Here is a 21,986-nt window from a genome sequence, read left to right as displayed (position 1 = left end):
TTTTACGTGACTGACGCTTGGATAATGATATGCGTCACAGTAAGCAACTCCCACTTCCATTTATCTTTTCGTATATAAGAAGCTATTATCGGGGCATCGTTGGCCAGAAACTGGTCTCTCAATCACGACAGATTTTGGAGAATCAAAATATATACATATAACTTGTAATAATGGCAACGGCGAAATTCAAGGACACATCTCCCTACGTCAAACCGAAGCCTTCGCCACCTGAGGATGATTACCTGTATAAGAAGTGAGTAATTAGTTCAATATCATTACACAATATAAATTCGCATCGGAGTGATATGCATTGTAAAATAAATATTATACTTGATTGACGGAAGTTATCCTTAACTTATTGAAGAACATTTACCTTTATATTCCTAAAATTTTATTTCTATTCTTAATTTAAAATCGACATGAGAAATGTCTACGTGCAACAAAATTCATATAGGCTTTAAATGAACAAATTTTTAATTAATTTTATAAATGACTTTTATGGTAGGTAGAAAATTACTGCAGTTTTTCACTTTAGACTTTCCAGAAATTTCAATTATATTTCTTCAAGATTTCAAGTTTCTTTACTTCCAATCTTCTTTTACTAACGACTCTTCTGTTAATAGTAAAACTTCTATATAGATTAATAATATATTAAAAGTAAATTAAACCGAGATTAATATTTATAATTTCAAATTAATTTACTTTTTTATCTCTTTTTAATCTCTCTTTCTAATTTAAAAAATAGAAAAAGATAAAGAGTAAATTAAATTATTAAATCTTTTAAGAGATTAAAATTATTCGATATTGGTAGAAGTGATTAGACATTAAAGAAATATCTTTTGTAGATATTTAGAACACTTAACCCTGAAAACGGAGAAGGAACCGATAGTTAAAGTGGCTTTGTTCGGCGTGGGTCATGCCGGGACGATACATTTAAAGACTATGATTTCTAGTAGACGTGTCCAAATTTTATACATTGTTGAGATGATGTCGAGAGTAAATGGCAAAGTATTCAAAAATATTGGCATCTGGACAACGTTACCTTTCTAAGTAGCAAGCAGTGTGACAAAGTATTCAAAGATTCCAAGTAAGTAACTATATCAATTAAAAAAGTACTGTCAAATAATCAAATTAAATAAAGTTAAATTAAAATTAAAAATTAAGTACCTGTTATAATATAGACTTATATGTGTGTAATATAATTGATATATTATAAATTATATTTACACGAACTACACAATTTCTGTATCTAGACAATATAAATCTGTAATACAAATGTATCTGTACAATCAAACAAGAAATGTTCACTTTTCATGATTTGTAAAGTGTCGACGCGATTTTCGTGACAACGCCGACTATCACACATAAAGATATAGTTATTAAAGCTCTGCAAGCAAAGAAGGCAGTCTTCTGTGAGAAACCCATAGCAGAGGATCGTCCAAGCACCGTCAAATGCTACGAGATGGCCAAAAAAGTCGGCAAGCCACTATTTACCGCGTTCAATCGGCGATTTGATCCGAGTTATTGGAATTTGAAAGAACGAGTTCACAAAGGGGAGGTCGGACATGTCCACATGATTAAAAAAGTCGCTCATGACTCTCCTTTGCTCTCTCTAGAGTATTTGAAAGTATCTGGCGGTATCTTCTACGATTGCCTGGTCCACGATATCGACTTGATTGTTTGGGTTCTCGGAGAATACCCAGATAAGGTACGATTTTTACACGTATTATATGCAATGTACACTAAGAAAAATAACTTAATTTTAATAAATATTTGTTTGAATAATCCTAAGCAAATATTTACTACATGTAAACATATCCCTAGTAAAAAAAGTTGATAGAGAACGATAGAAAAATGGTATTGTTTTAAATCTGGTTTATGAATTCATTAGTTTGAATCTTATAACAATCTTATACAAATCTTATAGAATTCAATAAAATACAATAGGATTAGTATCCGAATAATCGTGATGTTCGCGAAGTCAGTGATATAATTTTATAGAAAACGATATAAATTGACAAAAATCCATCGTTGTATATTCTCAATCGTTCTCTATCAATTTCTTTACCAGGGATATTTATTTGACGTAAAACCATTAATTTCATTATTAATTTCATTCATATTTATTAATTTTTAATTAAGTACTGTGATCAAATGTTTACTTAGTACTATTCAAAGAAATATATATTAAGATTTAGTAATTTTTTTTCAGTGTACAGAAAATGTGTGTATCTGTTAATATCTTAGGAATGCAGTTGTTATCTTAAAAAAGCGGATTTTTATAATTATTTCGAAGAACTAAAAATTACACAAATCGTATCTAAAAAAAAAGTAATATAAAATATGAATTACAGGTTTCGGTCCTAGCTCATGCAAATATCCCAGAAATTAAAGCCATTGGAGACTTCGACACGGTTGCAGTGAACTTCCATTTTCCTTCAGGAACACTTGGCATGATCGATTTATCGCGCAACAGCCCATACGGATATGATCAACGACTGGAAGTCTTCGGTCCGAAGGGTATGTTGCAAGCCGACGACAGACAGTTTCATTCTGTTCATGCATATAACGAACTACAAGGAATTACCACCGCCCCGATCTGGTACTCATGGCCTAGTCGTTTTATGAACGCCTACATAAGAGAATTTGATCACTTCCTCGATGTAGTACATGGTAAGGTTGAATCGGAGGTCAAATCGAAAGACATTCTAGCGGTGAGTAAAATCGCTACGGCCTGTGAAGAATCCGCTCGCTTGGGGAAAGTCGTGGAACTCATATGGACAAAAGACGAGTTGGGGGATAACTTATGAGGAAACAGCCAAATTTGAGTAAAACTACAACAAAACTATTATTACATCCGTATAATATTATTTTCTTTGATGTCATTCTTATAAATTATATATATATTAATTATATATATATGTATATATATAATTTATACATACTTTTTCGTTTATAGATGGAACAAATTATCAAATTATCGGGTATAAAAAAAAACAGTGATACTTCTATGAAAGTTATTCATTTAAAATCTATATGAATGTCTCTCTTTCACTTAAAATCTGAATGTCTGAAAGACAAAGATATAGAAATATGATAAACGTTCTATCCTTCTTTTTGAACGAGTGCATTGCAATATTGAACTTTTCTCATTGTGGCACATAACTTAATTTAATAAATGCGTAGAACTATCTGGAAGCATCTCTTGCTGCTAAGTGTCGTTTATGTGATGCTTTTGTAGCAGCAAAGCATGTTAATAATTAATTAGTAGAAACTCCATAAATTTTAAGACAACATGCCGGTTTAATTATTTCGAAAGATGAGCAATTATATATACATACATATATATATATATATATACATATATATATTATGTATATAAATAAATACTTAATTTCAAACCTATCATTAATGATCAAGAATATTATCATTAATGCATTAATTATTCGATAATTTATATTGCGAGAAATTTATACTCATTTTTTTATATTTGTTGAGAAGTTTGTTAAGAATTCTTGGCATAAGAATAGCCAATAAGAATAAAAATAAAAATAATAAAAAATTCAGAAAATTCGGAAAAAATATACAGAATCCTTATTCAATAAAAACAACAGTTCAACATGACAGAGATTTCCTTAATTTTTATACTAAGCATTACTGATATAATTAGAAAATGTATGTGTAGCATTAATCTATAACTGATATAATTAGAAAATATATGTGTAACTTTTATCTATTGCGACTGGCGCTATTAGATAATGATATGCGTTACAGTAAGCAACTTCCACTTCCTTTACCTTTTTGTATATAAAAAATTAATATCGAGGCATCGTTGGTCAGAAATCGGTTTCTCGATCGCAACAGATTTTGGAATCAAAGTATGTACATATAACATGTAATAATGGCAACGGCGAAGTTCAAAGAGACATCTCCCTATGTCAAACCGAAGCCTTCGCCACCAAAGGATGATTATCTGTATAAGAAGTAAGTAATTAGTTCAATATCATTACACAATATAAATTCGCATCGGCGCGATGTGCATTGTAAAATAAATGTTATACTCGATTGACGAAAATGTGTTCAATGAAAAAATTGCTAATTGAAAAACGTTTACTTTTATATTCCTAAAATTTTATTTCTATTCTTAATTAAAAACCGACATGAGAAATGTCTACGCGCAATAAAATTCATATAGGTACACACATGTTGTAAGTAACTTATGAGGAGAAACAGCAAAACTTCAGCAAAACTTCAATAAAGCTATTATTACATCCGTATAATATTATTTTTTTTATGTCATTCTTATAAATTTTAAATCTATATATGTATGTGTGTGTGTGTGTGTGTGTGTGTATGTATGTATAATATATATATATATATATATATACACACGCACATACTTTGTATTTTTTGTTTATAAATAAAACAAATTACCAAATTATCATATAAAAAGTGAGACTTCTATGAACGTTATTCATTTAAAATCTCTATGTATGTCTCTCTTTCACTCAATATCTGAATATCTGAGTATCCGAGATAGATATATAATATATATAGATATATAATAAATGTTTGTAAACGTGATTTTCCTTTTTTTCTCTCCCTTTTTGAATTTTTTATCTAAAATTACAATATCACAAAATAAATAGATATTTTTTAAAATGCAATTTGAGAAATAAAATAATATATAGCTGCGATACATCTACATAAAAGTATGAATTATATAATGTGTACACATTATCCTTTTTGCTCAAATAATAAAAAATTTAGCTAATAAATAAATCAAGCCGTATTGTTTTTTTTGTATAAAAAAATTATTAAAATGTATCAAATACTTCTTATAAAAAAATAGCAGCAGTATAAAATCGACATTATTTATAAATTGAGTACACACCTGTGTATATAGAAGACACTCCTTCATATAACTGCTATCACAACAAATATCTTGTGAAAAATGCAAAATTTTTTTATTCGCCTGTTATTGTCATTTTATGTAAAAAGTCAGCGTTTTTCTTCGGTAAATAATGAGAAACTGAGTTTGAATCGAATCCAACATTAAATTCAAGTCTCTAAATCATTATTAAACAATAAAGCGCATTCTGTCTATCACATTTCATACTCGAGATTTATAAGAGTTTAATACTATATATATATATATATATATACACATTTGTCCATATTTATCACTTAAATGAAAAATTGCAAAGAATACCACAAAAGATGTACATATTTTTCGAGATGTGTAGAAAAATCTTATCGCTTACTATCTTATCGCTGATTCTCTTCAGCAAAATTATGTATACACAAGTTTTATTTTTGTATGAATTCCAAATAAAACCTTGATATATTTAATCGTATTTTCGCAAATATCTATACTGCAATTAATTATGTTAAATATTAGTAACATATGAGTAACAATTTAATTGTTCTTTTAACTTTGCTATATAGCGTAGTATAGTGCATATATAAATATATATACTATTTGGAAATAATGCAATTAGACATTACACACACGTGTAAGAAAATATACAAAAAAGTATACTTTAAATATAATTTCTTTTCAATTTAACTAGAACTTCTGTATAATTTATGCATTTTTATAAGATTCACTCTGAGCGATGTGCATATTCTCCAACGTTTTTCAACGTTTTTCAATTTGTTTCTGAGCTAAAAGTTTTTTACATCATAACTATTGATCAATGCATCAAATTTTCATTTATTGAAGATATATATTGCAGTCTTCTTCTTCGTTTTGTGAATCAGCTGAAACTTCAAAATACGATATTCTTTTCTGGAGCCGCTCTTTCATTTATGTAATTGTACATATTAGATAGACAGCAAATAACGAACAACATGCAAACGTTTATTTTAATAATGTTGAAATAAATGTATATTAAAACAAAAGCGGAGAAGTTCGATATTAAACAACATTTGATACCAACGATGTCACAAAATGGAGAATTAACTTAATTAAAAGTAAGTACCAAGCAGCGATTAGACGATGCTTAAACTTAAAAATTACTTTGAACATTGTTTCTCCTTCATATTTTTAATGCCCAGCATATACACTTTCGCTCCATGCTTATTCCTTTGTTTATAGTAACTCGCATAATAACACTTAAATCGCACGCAATAATTTTTTAACATTCAAAATTTTAATAATTTAAACAATGCAGTGATAGCCAGCGTTTTATCCTCGTTAAATCTACTCAATTCCGCAATGACGCGCCCTAATAAAATCCAGAGCCTCCAGTTTCTTGACTGTGGCTTCTATGAACGGATCATGCGGATAAATTGTAGTTTCTAAAGTGGCTTTGATGACCCTTGATTACTGCTGTTCGTCTAACAAATTTCCATAAAAACATTTATCATCGACGAGAAAAATTATCGTAGAAAAAATAATGTTCGTTAAAAAAAAAGTAAATTGTCATAAGTTATAAATAACGATTATACAACTTAGATATTTATAACTTTAAGTTACTCAAAAACAAAAATTTAATAATTTAAATTTATTTAAAGAACAGGCGATGGCAGAAATATACTAAAATAGACCAGGCAAAGAGAAAAGTGTAAAAATAGTATTTTTTTAATAGATAAAGTGAAAAAAAGGACAAAAGGACTAAGAGGACAGCCTGGGCTGATACGTACTTACCATGCTGCCACTGTTTCTTAGCATCCCTCGAAAGCTCGCTGGAGATCTCTGTCATCTAAGAATTCATCACTGTTTCCATTGCACACGCTGATAAATGCACACTTGTTGTAGAAATAATTGTTAATAAATTATTATTTGCTAATATTGTTTATTCTAACGTTCTTTAATTATAATTAATTTTTTATGTATATATAAGAGATTATATGATATTAATATTATATATCATAATAATAAGACTTTTTATACACACACACACACACACACACACACACACACACACACACAAGTTTTATTAATTAAAAATAAATTTCAATAAGAAAAAGAAGTGCATCTTCTGTCAGAAAAAGAGTTTTGGTGTCCATAATTTCGATTTGCAAGACATTCTTCTTTAAGTCGCAAAATTGATGCATATTCAAGTTCAGCAGCATGTCCATAGACTGTTCCTTAAGGACGCTGAAGGATGTTGTCAGATGGTCATTGCTGATCTGTACTTGTGGAGGACTATAAAGTCGATTGAGAGTAAAGTCCAAAAGATTAAAAATTTAGAATTAGCTATCAATTATGGAAGAAATCTGGCAGCAGGAACTGTCTAAATACATCCATCCATCGATGGCTACGATCGCGTGGTGTGATGCGGCGCATTACCGAAAGAATGACCGTCGAGCTTAAAACTATAGAGGATTTCTCAGGAGTAATCTACACACAGAGTAACTTTTATTCCTAAGAACCGTTCTTTCTCCTAGATCTAGTTCGCGGTAGAAGCTTCACCATTAACATTCCTTTGAACAAATGTGACCCTGAAAGGGTACGTTATTTAAACTTTTGTTTGTCCTATTAATTTCTTCTTCTCGAAACTATTATTTATTAGTTTTATGAGCAAAACAAGTTATTTAAGTAGAAAGAAAACATGATTCTCTCTTTCTTCCGAAACCTTTCATTTTCTTTTAAATTATATCTTTCTAAAGAGTGATAAGCTACCATACAATTTTTTTACAATTTTCTAAATCGTGACATTTTCTTGATCGTGAATCATTATACATTATAAATGATATAACGACGAAATATCATAGCTGGTAAAAGAAAGTATAACTTGTACATCACATTTTCAAATATAAATTATCTTGTGATATTTTTTAATTTCTACAATTTCTTTCATATTTTTATTTGTTAATCTAAATAAATAATAAAACAGGAAATTCAACTTTTATAAAGGATTTTTTAAAATTATTTCTTTTAATGTTTTATAATTCTTTAACGGTATATATTACAATTACTTTCTATCTCTATTAGAGAAATTACTCGCAAGATAGATTAGAGAGCTTTAATCATAGATGGGACTATAGATTGCATCTATGGGAGTAAACATACTGAATAAACATTGCCTTATCATCTAATTATTTTTCGAAAATATTTACGAAAATTTCCAATTAGTAGAGTGTCTAAAAAATAAAACTTTAGAATATCTTTAAAAAACATCTTAACGATATATTTCGTAAAAAATTCTGAAAGATATCTTAAAATTGTCTTATGCATCGATTTTAGATATTTTGCTCATTGAGTTATATCGATCAATAATCACACACAAATCTTCATTTGAAAAATTCTGTCGTTTTTTTATTAAAAAAATGTTATAGTTATAAATAATGTTACGATATTATAAATAAAATTGTAGTTTCTCGCTGGCACAGTCGGTGATGTTCTCTCACAAAGTTATTTTTGATATTAAACAAGAGTAGCAAGTGCAATCGTTAAGCGAAAAATATGATTAATATATGATTAATATATTTCGTGATAAACCGGTATTTAATTAAAAAAAAAAAATCTAAATCAATTAAATTAATTAATGCCCATTTCAATCAATGTTGAATTTAAATTAAAATTAAACTACAATAAAAAAAGTATAGTAAAAAAAAAGTATAGATCTTTCAAAAGACATATCTAGCGTTTGCCGAACATAATCGTTGCATGATAAAAACATATTTGTATCTTAATTGATTTTAAAATGAGTAGGAAGTCGGGGATGCCGTTTTATTAAATCTTACCGACGAACATTCTCGATTGAAAACTCACGATGGATTCTACGTGAAATTGTTGTTGCTGCTTGTTATTTAATTTACGTTGTTTAAATAAATTATGTAATTTATTCGAATGGATTTCTCATTGCTATATTATATATCTTAATCTACAGCAGCAGAATGTATGCATCTTACGTGCGACTTTTTACAATCTATTTTTATTCCAAAAATGTGATATGTAATGCGATAATTTTGTCGATAACCCCTTGTCCCTTCTATGATATTACATATTGGAAATTTTCAACTTACTTATTACACAAAGTAAACAATTTTAACAGATATTTCAGGTCAATTTTAAAAATCGATTTAAAAGTCGATTTAAAAGTCTCGAAAACTAGAAGTATATCTAATTGTTATGACACAGTTTTTACGATAAAAGTTATGATATGGATGAATGATTAGCGTAATTGCAGAGATAACAAAGTTCTCCGTTCATTACGTATTACAGGTCACCATTTTAAGAAATGAAAGGATATCGCATGATGATTATGCAAAAACACGAACAAACATAACAGCAAAATCTAATCGCGGCTATATCGCGAAAATATGTATAAATCACTCATAGCCAAGTCAACGTTATGCTCAACTTATTAGAATGATCAACGTATCGAATATACTGGAATATTCCATTTAAGTCTTCTCTATCGCCGCTTTATTGACTCCTCTATCTTTCTATCTTTCTTTCTGAAAGAGTGCATCGCAATACTGAACTCTTCTCATTGTGGCTCGTGACTTAATTTAATAAATGGGTAAAATCTTCCTGAAGCATCTCTTGCGGCCAAGTGTCGTTTATGTAACGCTTTTGTAGCAGCAAAGCACGTTAATAAATAATTAGTAGAAACTCCATAAATTTTAAGACAATACACCGGTTTAATTATTTCGAAAGACAAGCAATTTTATATATATATAAATACTTAATTTCAAACTTATCATTAATGCTCAAGAATATTATCATTAATGCATTAATTATTCGATAATTTATGTTGCAAAAAATTTATACTCATTTTTTTGTATTTGTTGAGAAGTTTGTTAAGAATTATTGGCAAAAGAATAGCCAGAAAGAATAAAAATAAAAAATGGTAAAAAATTCAGAAAATTCGAAAGAAATATACAAAACTCTTATTCAATAAAAACAACAGCTCAGCATGACAGAGATTTTCTTAATTTTTATACTACTTATTACTGATATAATTAGAAAATGTATGTGTAGCTTTTATTTATTACTGATATAATTAGAAAATATATGTGTACCTTATATCTATTACGTGACTAACGCTATTGGATAATGATATGCGTCACAGTAAGCAACTCCCACTTCCATTTATCTTTTCGTATATAAGAAGCTATTATCGAGGCATCGTTGGCCAGAAACCGGTCTCTCAATCACGACAGATTTTGGAGAATCAAAATATATTCATATAACTTGTAATAATGGCAACGGCGAAATTCAAGGACACATCTCCCTACGTCAAACCGAAGCCTTCGCCACCTGAGGATGATTACCTGTATAAGAAGTGAGTAATTAGTTCAATATCATTACACAATATAAATTCGCATCGGAGTGATATGCATTGTAAAATAAATATTATACTTGATTGATGGAAGTTATCCTTAGCTTATTGAAGAACATTTACCTTTATATTCCTAAAATTTTATTTCTATTCTTAATTTAAAATCGATACAAGAAATGTCTATGTGCAACAAAATTCATATGGGCTTTAAATGAACAAATTCTCAATTAATTTTATAAATGACTATTATGTAGGTGAACAATTGGTGCAGTTTTTCACTTTAGACTTTCGAGACCAAAAATTTCAATTATATTTTTTCAAGATTTTATGTTTCTTTACTTCCAATATTTTTTTACTAATGACTCTTCTACTAATGTAGAATTTATATAAATTAATATTAAAATATATATTAAAAGTAAGTTAAACTGATTAATATTTAATCTCAATTTAATTTAGTTTTTTTATCTCTTTCTAATCTCTTTTTAATTTTGAAAAAAATGAAGAGTAAATTAAACTGTTAAATCTTTTAAGAGATTAAAATTATTCGACACTGGTAGAAATGGACATTAGAGAAATATCTTTTGCAGATATTTAGAACACTTTGCCCTGAAAGCGGTGAACGAACCTATAGTTAAAGTGGCTCTGTTCGGCGTGGGTCGTGCCGGGACGATACATTTAGCAACTATGAATTCTAATAAACGTGTCCAACTTTTATATATCGTTGATGATGTCGAGAGTAATTGGCCAAGTTTGCGAAAGTACTGGCATCTGGACAACGTTACCTTCTTAAATAGCAAGCAGTCTGATAAAGTATTCAAAGATCCCAAGTAAGTAGCTACACTGATAAAAAAATATATCCTAAATTTCAATAAATATTTACTTAAATAGAATCGATTAAATATTTATTAAACATAAAAATATATTTATTTGATATAAATTATAATTATTATATCATTTAATTTATATTATATCATTTATAATATATAATTTATATTATTCATATAAATTTATATTATAACAGGTACTTAATTTTTTATTTTAATTTAAGTTTATTTAAGTTAATTATTCGACAGCGTTTTCTTAATTGATATATACTGAGAAATTATTATTAATAAATATTTATTTGAATATTATCTACTAAACATTTACTTATAATAAATAAATATTTACTTAATAAAAAGAAGTGATTGTTAAATCAAATTAATATTTTTTGTACCAAATAAATATATTTTTATGTTTAATAAATATTTAATCGATCCTATTCAAGTAAATATAAATTACACAATTTCTATATCTAGACAATATAAATCTGTAATACAAATGTATTTGTACAATCAAACAAATAATGCCTGCTTTTCACATTTGTAAAGCGTCGATGCGGTTTTCGTGGCGTCGCCGACTTACACACACGAAGGTATAGTTATTAAAGCTCTGGAAGCAAAAAAGGCAGTGTTCTGTGAAAAACCTATAGCAGAGGATCGCCCAAATACCGTTAAATGCTACGAGATGGCCAAAAAAGTTGGCAAACCACTATTTAGCGCGTTCAATCGGCGATTCGATCCGAGTTATTCGAATCTGAAAGAACGAGTTCGCAAAGGAGAGGTGGGACACGTCCACATGATTAAAACAGTCTCCCGTGACTCTCCCCTGCCCTCTTTAGACTATCTGAAAGTATCCGGTGCTATTTTCCACGATTGCTTGGTTCACGATATCGACATGATAACTTGGGTTCTCGGAGAATACCCAGATAAGGTACGATTTTTACACATATAGTACACTGAGAAAAATACTAAATCATATCTATTTAAAAAAATGATAAAAAATACGGATTACAGGTTTCGGTCCTAGCTCACGCAAATATCCCAGAAATCAAGGCCATTGGAGACTTCGACACGGTTGCAGTGAACTTACATTTTCCATCAGGAACAGTTGGCATGATCGATTTATCGCGCAACAGCTCATACGGATATGATCAACGACTGGAAGCCTTCGGTCCAAAGGGCATGCTGCAAGCCGCCAATGAACAGTTTCATTCTGTTCATGCATATAACGAACTACAAGGGATTACCACCGCTCCGATCTTCTACTCATTCGCTAGCCGTTTTATGAACGGCTATCTGAGAGAGTTTGATCACTTCCTCGATGTGATACATGGTAAGGTTGAGTCGCAGGTCACGTCGAAAGAAACCCTGGCGGTGAGTAAGATCGCTACAGCCTGTGAAGAGTCCGCTCGCATGGGGAAAATCGTGGAACTCACATGGACGAAGGATGAGTTGCCAGATAACTTATGAGGAGAAAACTTCAGCAAAACTTCAGTAAAACTTCAGCAAAACTTCAGTAAAACTTCAGCAAAACTTCAATAAAGCTATTATTACATCCGTATAATATTATTTTTTTTAATGTCATTCTTATTAGGGAGTTGCATTAAAAGCCGCTGTTTTTTCTTTGTATTTGAGCACTTATTTCAATAACAAAATATATGAATACCTCAATCAAAGTATTTTCCCTCGGAAGTTATGACTTTTTGCCACTTTTCAGGAAGGCAGAAGTTGAATTCCACGACGAAAGAATGGTCTGTCTTTTGAGTCAATCCATTCAGCAACCCAATTTTCGACTTCGCTATAATTATGGAAGTATATATCTTCCAGAGCATGTTGCATCGAATATTGCGATCGGAACAGATGATAATCGCTTGGTGCTAAGTCCGGAGAATACGCTGGGTGCGGGAGAACCTCCCATTCGAGATCCATCAGTATTTGTTTCACGGCTATAGCAACATGCGGCCGAGCGTTATCATGGAGTAAAATCACCTTTCGACGATTTGATGCAATTGATGGTCGTTTTTGAAATCAAATTATCATTCAAACGTTCCAATTGTTGTCGATAACGCTTGGCGGTGATTGTTTCGTTCGATTTAAGCAGCTCATAATACACGACACCCTCCATATCCCACCAAATACAGAGCATTGCTTTGTGACCGTGAATATTTCGCTTTGGAGTCGATATTGATGGTTGGCCAGCATCAACCCATGATTTTTTGGGTTGTTGAAAAAGATCCATTTTTCATCGCCGGTCACGATACGCCACAAGAAATTGTTGTTATGCTTTGCAAGCAAAGAAATTGAGATGTTTAAACGATTGGCAATGGCATTTTCGGTCAATTCATGTGGCTGCCATTTTTCTTCTTTCTGAATCTTTCCTATAGCTTGTAAACATCGTAAAATAATTGATTTATCGACTTTGAGTTGTTGAGACAATTCTTTGAGCTAGATTTTTTTCCAATAGAGCTTGCAGTTGTTCATCTTCGAATTTTTTCGGTTGACCTGTTCGTTGTTTGTCGTGAACGTCACAATCACCACTTTGAATCGTCGAAACCAGTCTCTACATACTGTTTCCGATGGAGCAGATTCACCATAAATTTCCGCAAGCAATCGATGAGTTTCAGCTGCACTTTTTTTCAAATCAAAATAGTGTTGAAGTACACATCGGAAAAACAACTCATCACGTTCTATTTTAATTCAGTTATAAAAAAGCACATATGTAAACAAGGATGACTGAATTTTAGTAGGAAATGTTCACACTTCAAAATGATATAAGTAGCAGATGTCTCTGACCATAGCATTCGCAGCTACTGCCATCTAAACGTGAACAGCTTTTAATGCAACCCTCTAATATAAATTTTATATATATATATATATATATATACACATACATACATACATACATACATACATACATATATACACACATACACACAAATATTTTTTTGTTTATAAACCAAACAAATTACCAAATTATTGCATATAAAAAGACAGTGAAATTGTGTATGAACGTTACTCATTTAAAATCTGTATGTATGTCTCTCTCTTTCATTCAGTATCTGAATATCTGAGTATCCTAGAGGCAAAGGTACAGATATATAATATAATAAATGTTTATAAACATAATTTTCCTTTTTTTCTCCTCCTTTTTGAATTTTTTATCTAAGATCACAATATCACAAAATAAATAGATATTTTTTAAAGTGCAATTTGAGAAATAAAATAATATAGCTGCGATACATCTTTATCATTTTTGTTTAAATAATGAATATTTAGCTGATAAATAAATCAAGTCATATTGTTCATGTTTTTATTGTATGACAAAGAAATTATAATAATATACTAAATACCTTGTCAAAAGAAAAATAGCAGCAGTATAAAATCGACATTTGTAAATTGAGTACACACCTGTGTAGAAGACACTTCTTCATATAACTGCTATTATAACAAATATCTTGTAAAAAAATGGAAAATTTTTCTATTCGCCTGTTATTATCATTTTATATACAAAGTCAGCGTTTTTCATCGGTAAATAATGAGGAACTGAGTTTGAGCTGAGTCCAACATTAAATTCGAGTCTCTGAAACATTATCAAACTATAAAGTCGATGTTCTAAGCGCAAATTCTGTCTATCCCATTTCGTACTCGCGATGTAAGAATCTATTAATAGACTATTACTAGATATATATACATTTGTCCATATTCACCACTTAAATGAAAAATTACAAACAATACCGCAAAAGATATACATATCTTTCGAGGTGTGTAGAAAAATCTTATCGCTTACCATGCTGATTCTCCTCAGCGCAATTATGTATACACAAGTCTTGTTTTTGTATGAATTCTAAATAAAATCTTGATATATTCAATATATAATCATATTTTCGCAAATATGCATACTGCAATTAATTATGTCAAATATTAGGTCACGTAACAATTTAATTCTTCTTTTAACAAACTTAACTACATAGTACAGGATCCGGCAAAATGATCTCCCACATTTTGCACCGCCACTGATTAAAATGTGGGAGATCATTTTGCCGGACCCTGTAGTATAGTATATATATAAATATATATACTATACTATTTGGAAATAATGTAATTAGGCGTTGTACGTGTAAGAAAATATACAAAGAAGTATACTTCAAATATAATTTCTTATCAATTTAACTGGAATTTCTGCATTATTTATGCATTTTTATAAAATTCAATCTGAGAGATGCGCATATTCTCCAACGTTTTTCAACGATCTTCAATCTGTTTCTGAAAGTTTTTTTACATCATAACTGATCAATGTATCAAATTTTCATTTATTGAAGAACCATATTACAGTCTTCTCCGTTTTGTGAATCAGCTGAAACTTAAAATATGATATTGTTTTTTGGGACTGCTCTTTTTTTTTTATATGACTGTACATATTAGAAAGCGAATAGCATGCGCAACATTCATTCTAATATTGAAATAAATATATATTAGAATAAAAGCGGAGAAGTTCCATGTTAAAGATAACATTTGATTTCAATGATTTCACAAAACGGAAAATCAACTCAATTAAAAGTATCAAACAGCGATTAGACGACGCTTAGACGATACTTAAAAATTGCTTTGAACATTGTTTGTCGTTCTATTTTTATTGCCTAACATATATTCACAATTTCACTCTATGCCTGCCCCTTTGTTTACGATGACACTTAAATCGCACGCAACAATTTTTAACATTCAAAATTTTAATGATTTCGCAAACAGTGCAGCAGTAGCCTGCGTTTTATCCCCGTTAAATCTACGCAATTCCGCAATAACTTGTGCCCTGGTAAAACCCAGAGCCTCCAGTTCCTTGACTGTGGCTTCCGTGAACGGATCATGCGGATAAATTGTAGTCTCTAAAGCGGGCCTTGATGACCCTTGATTACTGCTGCCTTGCCCGTCTAACAAATTTCCATGAAAACATTTATCATCGACGAGAAAAATTATCGTAGAAAAAAAATAATATTCGTTAAAAAAAAAATTAAATTATCATAGGTTATAAATAACGATCATACAAATTAGATATTCATAACTTTAAGTTGCTCAAAAACAAAAATTTAATAATTTAAATTTATTTAAAGAATAGGCGATTTAAAGAAGGCAATGGCAAAAATATACTAAAACAGACCAGGCATAGGGAAAAGGTGTAAAGACAGTATTTTTTTTAATAGATGAAGTGAAAAAAAGGACAAAAGGATTAAGAGGACAGCCTAGGCTGATACGCACTTACCATGCTGCCTCTGTTTCTTAGCATCCCTCGTGCTATCCTCGAGAGCTCGCTGGAGATCTCTGTCATCTAAGGATTCATCATTGTTTCCACTTAATTTTGCACACTCTGGTAAATCACCTGTAGAAATAATTATTAATAAATTATTTGCAACATTTTTTATTCTAACGTTTCTTTAATTTTAATTAATTTGTTATATGTATATGTAAGAGAGAGATTATATATTATTATATTTTAAAACTTTATATATATATATATATAAATTTTATTAATTACAAAAAAAGAAGTGCACCTTCTGCCAGAAATGGAGTTTCAGTGCCTGTAGTTCCGATCTTCAAGACATTCTTCTTCAAGTCTATGCAACATTGATGTCTTTTAAGCATATCCAAGCCCAGCAGCATGTCCATAGGCTGTTCCTCAAGAACGCTGAAGGATGTTGTCAGATGGTCATTGCCGATCTGTATTTGTACCATATGTATACGACCGATTATGCGTTGTATTCCAACGCCCTTGGCGACTCCGGCCCATCTTGTGTCCACCAAACGCATAATATGGCATCTTTCGGCACAGGCAGCAGACATAATAGTAGTTTGTGCACCTGGGTTACAATTAATTTTTAATATTACTTATATATATATATTCTCATTTCCATCAATGCAGCTTCATTTTAATCCTGGTTCAACTTACCCTTCATCCTTTTTTTAGTTCTAAAAATTAGAAAAAGTTGAAGAGTAAGTAAGACCAAGATTAAAGTTAATATGCATTGATAAAACTGAACATTAGAGTCAATTTTGCACTTTTTGTCCAATGTTTTTATTGTATAAATGTTTCTAGAGATGATCAAAATATATTGTAATATATTATATTTATATAATATTAAGAACAACAGTCTTTTTTTCCTGTTTTCACGAACAGAGGTCATACGTTCTAAAATTAAATTGTTTTTCTGCATACCATGCAGAACGATCATTCGAGATATATATGTTTAAAAATAGACATTTACTCAGTCTTCCTTTCTTTCCCTCGAGTATAAAACAAAGATATGTAAAAATAATCTCAAGTACAATTCAAGCTAGTTTAAGAAAAGATTGAAGAAAATTTTAAGTGTAAGCTAGAGATTGAGATTAGATTGAAACTTAACTAATCAGAAGAAAGAAAATCAATCTCAAGTTTAATAAACTTTGCTTTGATTGGTAAATTCAATCTCAATTTCAACCTCTGATCACAAATTTATGTATTTGTAAAATGCACATAGAAAATCGCATTTTTACTTGCTACTGAAATAGCATTTGAATTAGCGATGTACCTGAGTCAATAAAGGCTTTAACCGGAAATCCGTTGACTTTACAATTGATATACAACATAACAACGGTGCCAAAGGTTTCTGGATTGTACTCCATTGCAGCCTCCATATTTGCTTCGATATTTTTCTGTCTAATTTCTTCAGCAATTAGTCGCTGTGCTTCGGTGTCAAAGGGATCAGCATTCATCATTCTCAGCCGTTGTGCTTGTCGTTCTTCTTTAGCGGCTATCTGCTCTCTGAGTACAGTTGAAAATCTATCTATAACACATGAATATTTAGACTAGAAATATAGTATTGGAAATTATTAAACTATCATATCCGAAATTGTTACTTACCAAGATTTCCCGATAGTAGCGCGTCGGCTAATCTGGGATTATTTTGTTTTAATAATGCCAGCTGATCTGGATTAGCCAGGAACATGTTTTTTATCATAGCTGGGTCATCCTCGCTGCGGGGATTTTGTACTCTGTTGTTTGCGATCGGTGATGGACGCTGATTATTGCTGGTCCCAGGAACTCTGATGGAACTGAAGTCCAGTAATGGAATGGCTAAAGTGATGTTTCTTCAAATTTAGTATGTTCATTTTTTTAATAAGATATATGTTGCTGAGTACAACACAAAGGAGATGATAAATTAAATTTGTCAATGACGTTTTGGAGTATTAAATTCGACATATATATATCAAACATTGAGATTGATGGATATGTATAATTAAACAGAAAGCAAAGATTAAGCTTATAAAGCTTTTAAAGCTTATCTATATTCTCTATCAACAAGATAAATGATAAAAAGTGCTATTACAATCAGACACAGAGCATAAAAATCAATAATAGGCTAGTTTGTTTTTAACTTTAAATATTTCTTATATCATTCACTCTTTATTTTTCCCTCAATAAAAAAAGAAAAAAAAGATAAATTGTATAACAAAGTTCAATTGGGGGAAAAAAAATCAGATCTAATAACAAACATTCTTTGAGCTGTACATGAAGTAAAATTTTTTTTGCTTTATTAACACATAAAGCAGCATTTATAGTTCATTCTTATTTTAAAATTATCTTAAGATGCTAATACAGCTCTTTGACTGGTATTCATAATTCGCTCTTATTTTAAGTAATACCTTATCTTAAGTAATATCTTAAAATGCCAATGCAACTCTCTTGATTGGTTCATTACATCTTAAGACTGTACTTAAGATAGTCTTAAATATAAGAATCAACTATGAGTATTGATCTCTAATGGATTAACATCCCAAGACTAGATAAAGCTTAAGATAGTCTTATCAGGGTTCTGCAATGAGTTAGTAGTAGGAAGTCTTAAATGATCCTAAGTCTTAGGCTGGTATTCATAGTTGGTTCTTATTTTAAGATCGTCTTAAGTAATGTCTTAAGATGCTAATACAGTCTTCTGATTGGTTCTTGTACTTAAAATGATCTTGAATATAAGACTATGAATACCGACCTTAGTCTAGATCCACAATCCTACTTTAAGAGGTCGTAAGCCGTAAAGCCTTAAGAAATTGACCAATCACAGGTTGAATATGAGAAAAATAATTTACTATGATTGGTCAATTCTTACGGTTTTACAGCTTAGGACCTCTTAAAATAAGGTCGCAAACCTAAACTTAATTGGTTGGCCAATAGCCAACTTGTATGACTAAGGTGAAGACTGTTTAAGACTTTCGATTATCGACTACAAATTTGTAGTCATTGTAGAACTCCCATTAAATACAAAAATCGATAAATGGACCATTCGTAGGTATCTACCTCTGTTGAAGGGCTGCAAGTTCAAATCGCTGCCGCTTTGATGCATATGCTGGAGGATGACAGCATCGCCGTCACGGATCCCATGATCGCGCAACGACTTCTTGTCGTCCATAAGTGGCAGACCGTTGAACGCAATCACAATCTCATGGGCCGGCACGCCACTCTCAATCTCGCAGAACGCTTTAAAGTTCTCTAGCTCCAGCTCCTCGCTCACGTCAAGGACGAAGACGCTATCGTCGCTGAGTGTCGTCACCGTTACCTTCATCGTTCGTGCTGGACGATTTGAACTCTACAGATAAACACGAGGGACGCGCGTCCGCTTCGCTCTCTCACCGTCGATGGGGAAATGCCGGGAAAGATCCACGGCGACGTGTTCTCGGCCCTAGCGAGATTCGAGAAATGAGCAAAGATGTACAACGTGGCGGGAGGGGCGAGCTTATTCACGATGAGTCCTCCGCCATCCTCCGGATGTAAACACGAGACCAACTCAGCAAAAATATTGAGTTTGGAAACGTATATTTAAAAAAAAAAAGGAAGGGCCTCTGTCGAAATAATCGTGAAGTATGGAATGTTTTCCATGAGTTTTAGAACGCAATTTAAATAGCCCTCTACCGGAATAATCGTAAACTACACAATTTTTGATGAGTTTCGACATAGAAAAAGTTTTCTGGCGCAATAATTGAAAATATCGTATTGTAAATACAAATTATATTGTAAATTATAAATTTTTAAATTCTTGTAATTATACAAATGATATTCTAATGCCCGTATTTATAGTCAGACCTTGTACTTAAGGCTTCCTTAAATTTATCTTTAGATGCTCAGCAGCCAATGAAATAATTCGTAGAATATCTAAAGATAAATTTAAGGAAGCCTTAAGTATGAGGTCTGACTATGAATACAGGTACAATTCTGTATCTTGAAACGAGATGAAAATTATAAAAGTGAGCGAATTTACTAAGTGTTGACCAATGAAATTATCAGTATTCTAGTAAATTCGTTCACTTTTATAATTTTTACCTCGTTTCAATATATAGAATCGATCCCTTGATTTACATTGCCGAACGCAGCAATTTTATCGATAGTGTCAGAAAATGTATATAGTCACGTTCTCAAATTGAAAATGGATGTTCTGGCAATAATGTAGTATTCGGGCGATTTCGACGGTAACAGGAAAAAAACTAGCATCTCTCTCAGGTTTCTCCCTGAACGTAACTACAAATGACAATCGAACGACAATCGTGAATGAAAACGCTGATAGGTTGAATTTTTTTGTCCAAATCGATTGAATGGCTACTAATAGTTATTGTGATATGAGCGTTTCTTTATACGTGTTTGAGATGTGAAATGCGAATGAAGAGGTATCACGTGGAGCTTTTAAAGAAAATAAATAAATGATTTATTTTATGTTCTCTTGTATATTCTAAAAATGAAGCGTTTATCAGAGGAGAAAACAAAGCTTGTATTCGAGAAGCTAACTAAGTAGTAAGTAACTTTACAATTTAAATTATGCTTATTCCATAATTGTCTAATTGAATGTAGGTTCTAAATATATTGGGTATATTCGTAATAATCTCAAATTAATTGTTGTAGCATTGGTACTAATGTGAAGAATTTGATTGATCGACCAGATGGTATTTATTGCTTTCGGGAGAAAAAGGACAGGGTGTATTATGTGTCGGAGAAAATTTTATCGTTAGCGAATAACGTAGAATCTGATCATCTGTTAAGTTTAGGCACTTGTTTTGGTAAATTCACAAAATCAGGAAAGTTCAGGTTACATATCACTGCGTTACATTATCTAGCGCCTTATGCACAAGTGAGTATGCATATTTATAAATATATTCAAATTTAAATAAGTATAATAAATAAGTATTGCAAATTTACAATATAAAATTCTTTATCAAGCACAAAATTTGGGTAAAACCTTCGGCGGAGCAACAGTTTCTCTATGGAAATCATATTATGAAATCAGGTCTTGCTCGTATAACAGAAGGCACTAATCAATATCAAGGTGTCGTCATATTTTCCATGAATGATTTGCCACTGGTATGTTATATCGAATTAAATACAATTTTCAATGTATTGTTGATTATCTCTTTCATTTAAACATTATTATATAAAAAGAGATAATAAGACAATAATAAGTACATTTATGTTTCCTATTTAATGTCTTAGGGATTTGGCGTTGCTGCAAAAAGTACAGCTGATTGCAAACACGCAGATCCAGTAGCAGTAATTTGCTTTCACCAAGCAGATATTGGAGAGTATATTCGTTCGGAAGACACATTACTGTGACAAAGATTTACATCTGTTCTTTTTTTTAAAGAAAACATATCTAATTTATATAACAAGTTTGCTTATTTTTTTGCATCTTATAATTTAAATGTCTGTGATTCGTGTAATATTATATATTGAAACGAGTTAATAAAGTTAAAGATTGCTCGTGTACATGTTGTATAATATATGTATGTATCCAATTCATGGCATGAAATAGATTGCATTTGTTTGTAAAAGATTACGGTAGATTATATTTTATCTCCATACTTCTATAATTTTATTACAAGTGAATTTTGTACATTACAAATTCAATTTTTATGATCAATATAA

The 21,986-nt window shown here is 30.8% G+C and overlaps 4 protein-coding genes and 1 long non-coding RNA gene across 6 annotated transcripts; 3 read left to right on the top strand and 2 right to left on the bottom strand.

The window, feature by feature from the left end:
- Positions 1-129: 129 nt before the first annotated feature.
- On the top strand, positions 130-2,845 carry LOC105149966 (uncharacterized). The gene is given in 5 exon segments (XM_011062740.2): positions 130-253; positions 846-981; positions 984-1,087; positions 1,327-1,708; positions 2,355-2,845. Coding segments are annotated over 5 exon segments (1,161 nt in total). The 5' UTR covers positions 130-170; the 3' UTR covers positions 2,811-2,845.
- Positions 2,846-3,571: 726 nt separating this feature from the next.
- Positions 3,572-9,953, bottom strand: LOC147909199 (uncharacterized). The gene is made up of 3 exons (XR_015545626.1): positions 4,895-9,953; positions 4,435-4,620; positions 3,572-3,973 (listed from the first exon to the last, which is right to left on the bottom strand). It is a non-coding gene; the product is annotated as an uncharacterized LOC147909199 (long non-coding RNA).
- Positions 9,954-10,082: 129 nt separating this feature from the next.
- On the top strand, positions 10,083-12,735 carry LOC105149965 (uncharacterized). The gene is made up of 4 exons (XM_011062739.2): positions 10,083-10,241; positions 10,826-11,065; positions 11,609-11,990; positions 12,074-12,735. The coding sequence occupies exons 1-4, from the start codon at positions 10,159-10,161 to the stop codon at positions 12,527-12,529; spliced, it is 1,161 nt and encodes a 386-aa protein (XP_011061041.1). The 5' UTR covers positions 10,083-10,158; the 3' UTR covers positions 12,530-12,735.
- Positions 12,736-14,355: 1,620 nt separating this feature from the next.
- rngo (DNA damage inducible 1 homolog rngo) lies at positions 14,356-19,893 on the bottom strand. Of its 2 annotated transcripts, none has more exons than XM_087407626.1 (6): positions 19,377-19,893; positions 17,949-18,161; positions 17,617-17,871; positions 16,603-16,908; positions 16,314-16,430; positions 14,356-14,958 (listed from the first exon to the last, which is right to left on the bottom strand). In XM_087407626.1, exons 1-6 carry the CDS (start codon positions 19,639-19,641, stop codon positions 14,936-14,938), a joined length of 1,179 nt encoding a protein of 392 aa, XP_087263752.1. In that variant the 5' UTR covers positions 19,642-19,893; the 3' UTR covers positions 14,356-14,935. The 2 variants fall into 2 exon arrangements, with proteins under 2 accessions (XP_087263752.1, XP_011061038.1); XM_011062736.2 differs by having other exon boundaries at positions 14,356-15,984; positions 19,377-19,891.
- Positions 19,894-20,508: 615 nt separating this feature from the next.
- Positions 20,509-21,892, top strand: LOC105149962 (60S ribosome subunit biogenesis protein NIP7 homolog). Its single transcript, XM_011062735.2, has 4 exons — positions 20,509-20,861; positions 20,970-21,195; positions 21,285-21,425; positions 21,555-21,892. Exons 1-4 carry the CDS (start codon positions 20,806-20,808, stop codon positions 21,672-21,674), a joined length of 543 nt encoding a protein of 180 aa, XP_011061037.1. The 5' UTR covers positions 20,509-20,805; the 3' UTR covers positions 21,675-21,892.
- The last annotated feature ends 94 nt before the right edge of the window (positions 21,893-21,986 follow it).

Source organism: Acromyrmex echinatior, chromosome 7 (genome assembly GCF_024713525.1).
Source record: "Acromyrmex echinatior isolate Ae372 chromosome 7, ASM2471352v2, whole genome shotgun sequence".
NCBI lineage: Eukaryota > Metazoa > Arthropoda > Insecta > Hymenoptera > Formicidae > Acromyrmex > Acromyrmex echinatior.
Note: the sequence above shows the minus strand (reverse complement) of the source record. Positions and strands in the feature narration are given on the sequence as shown.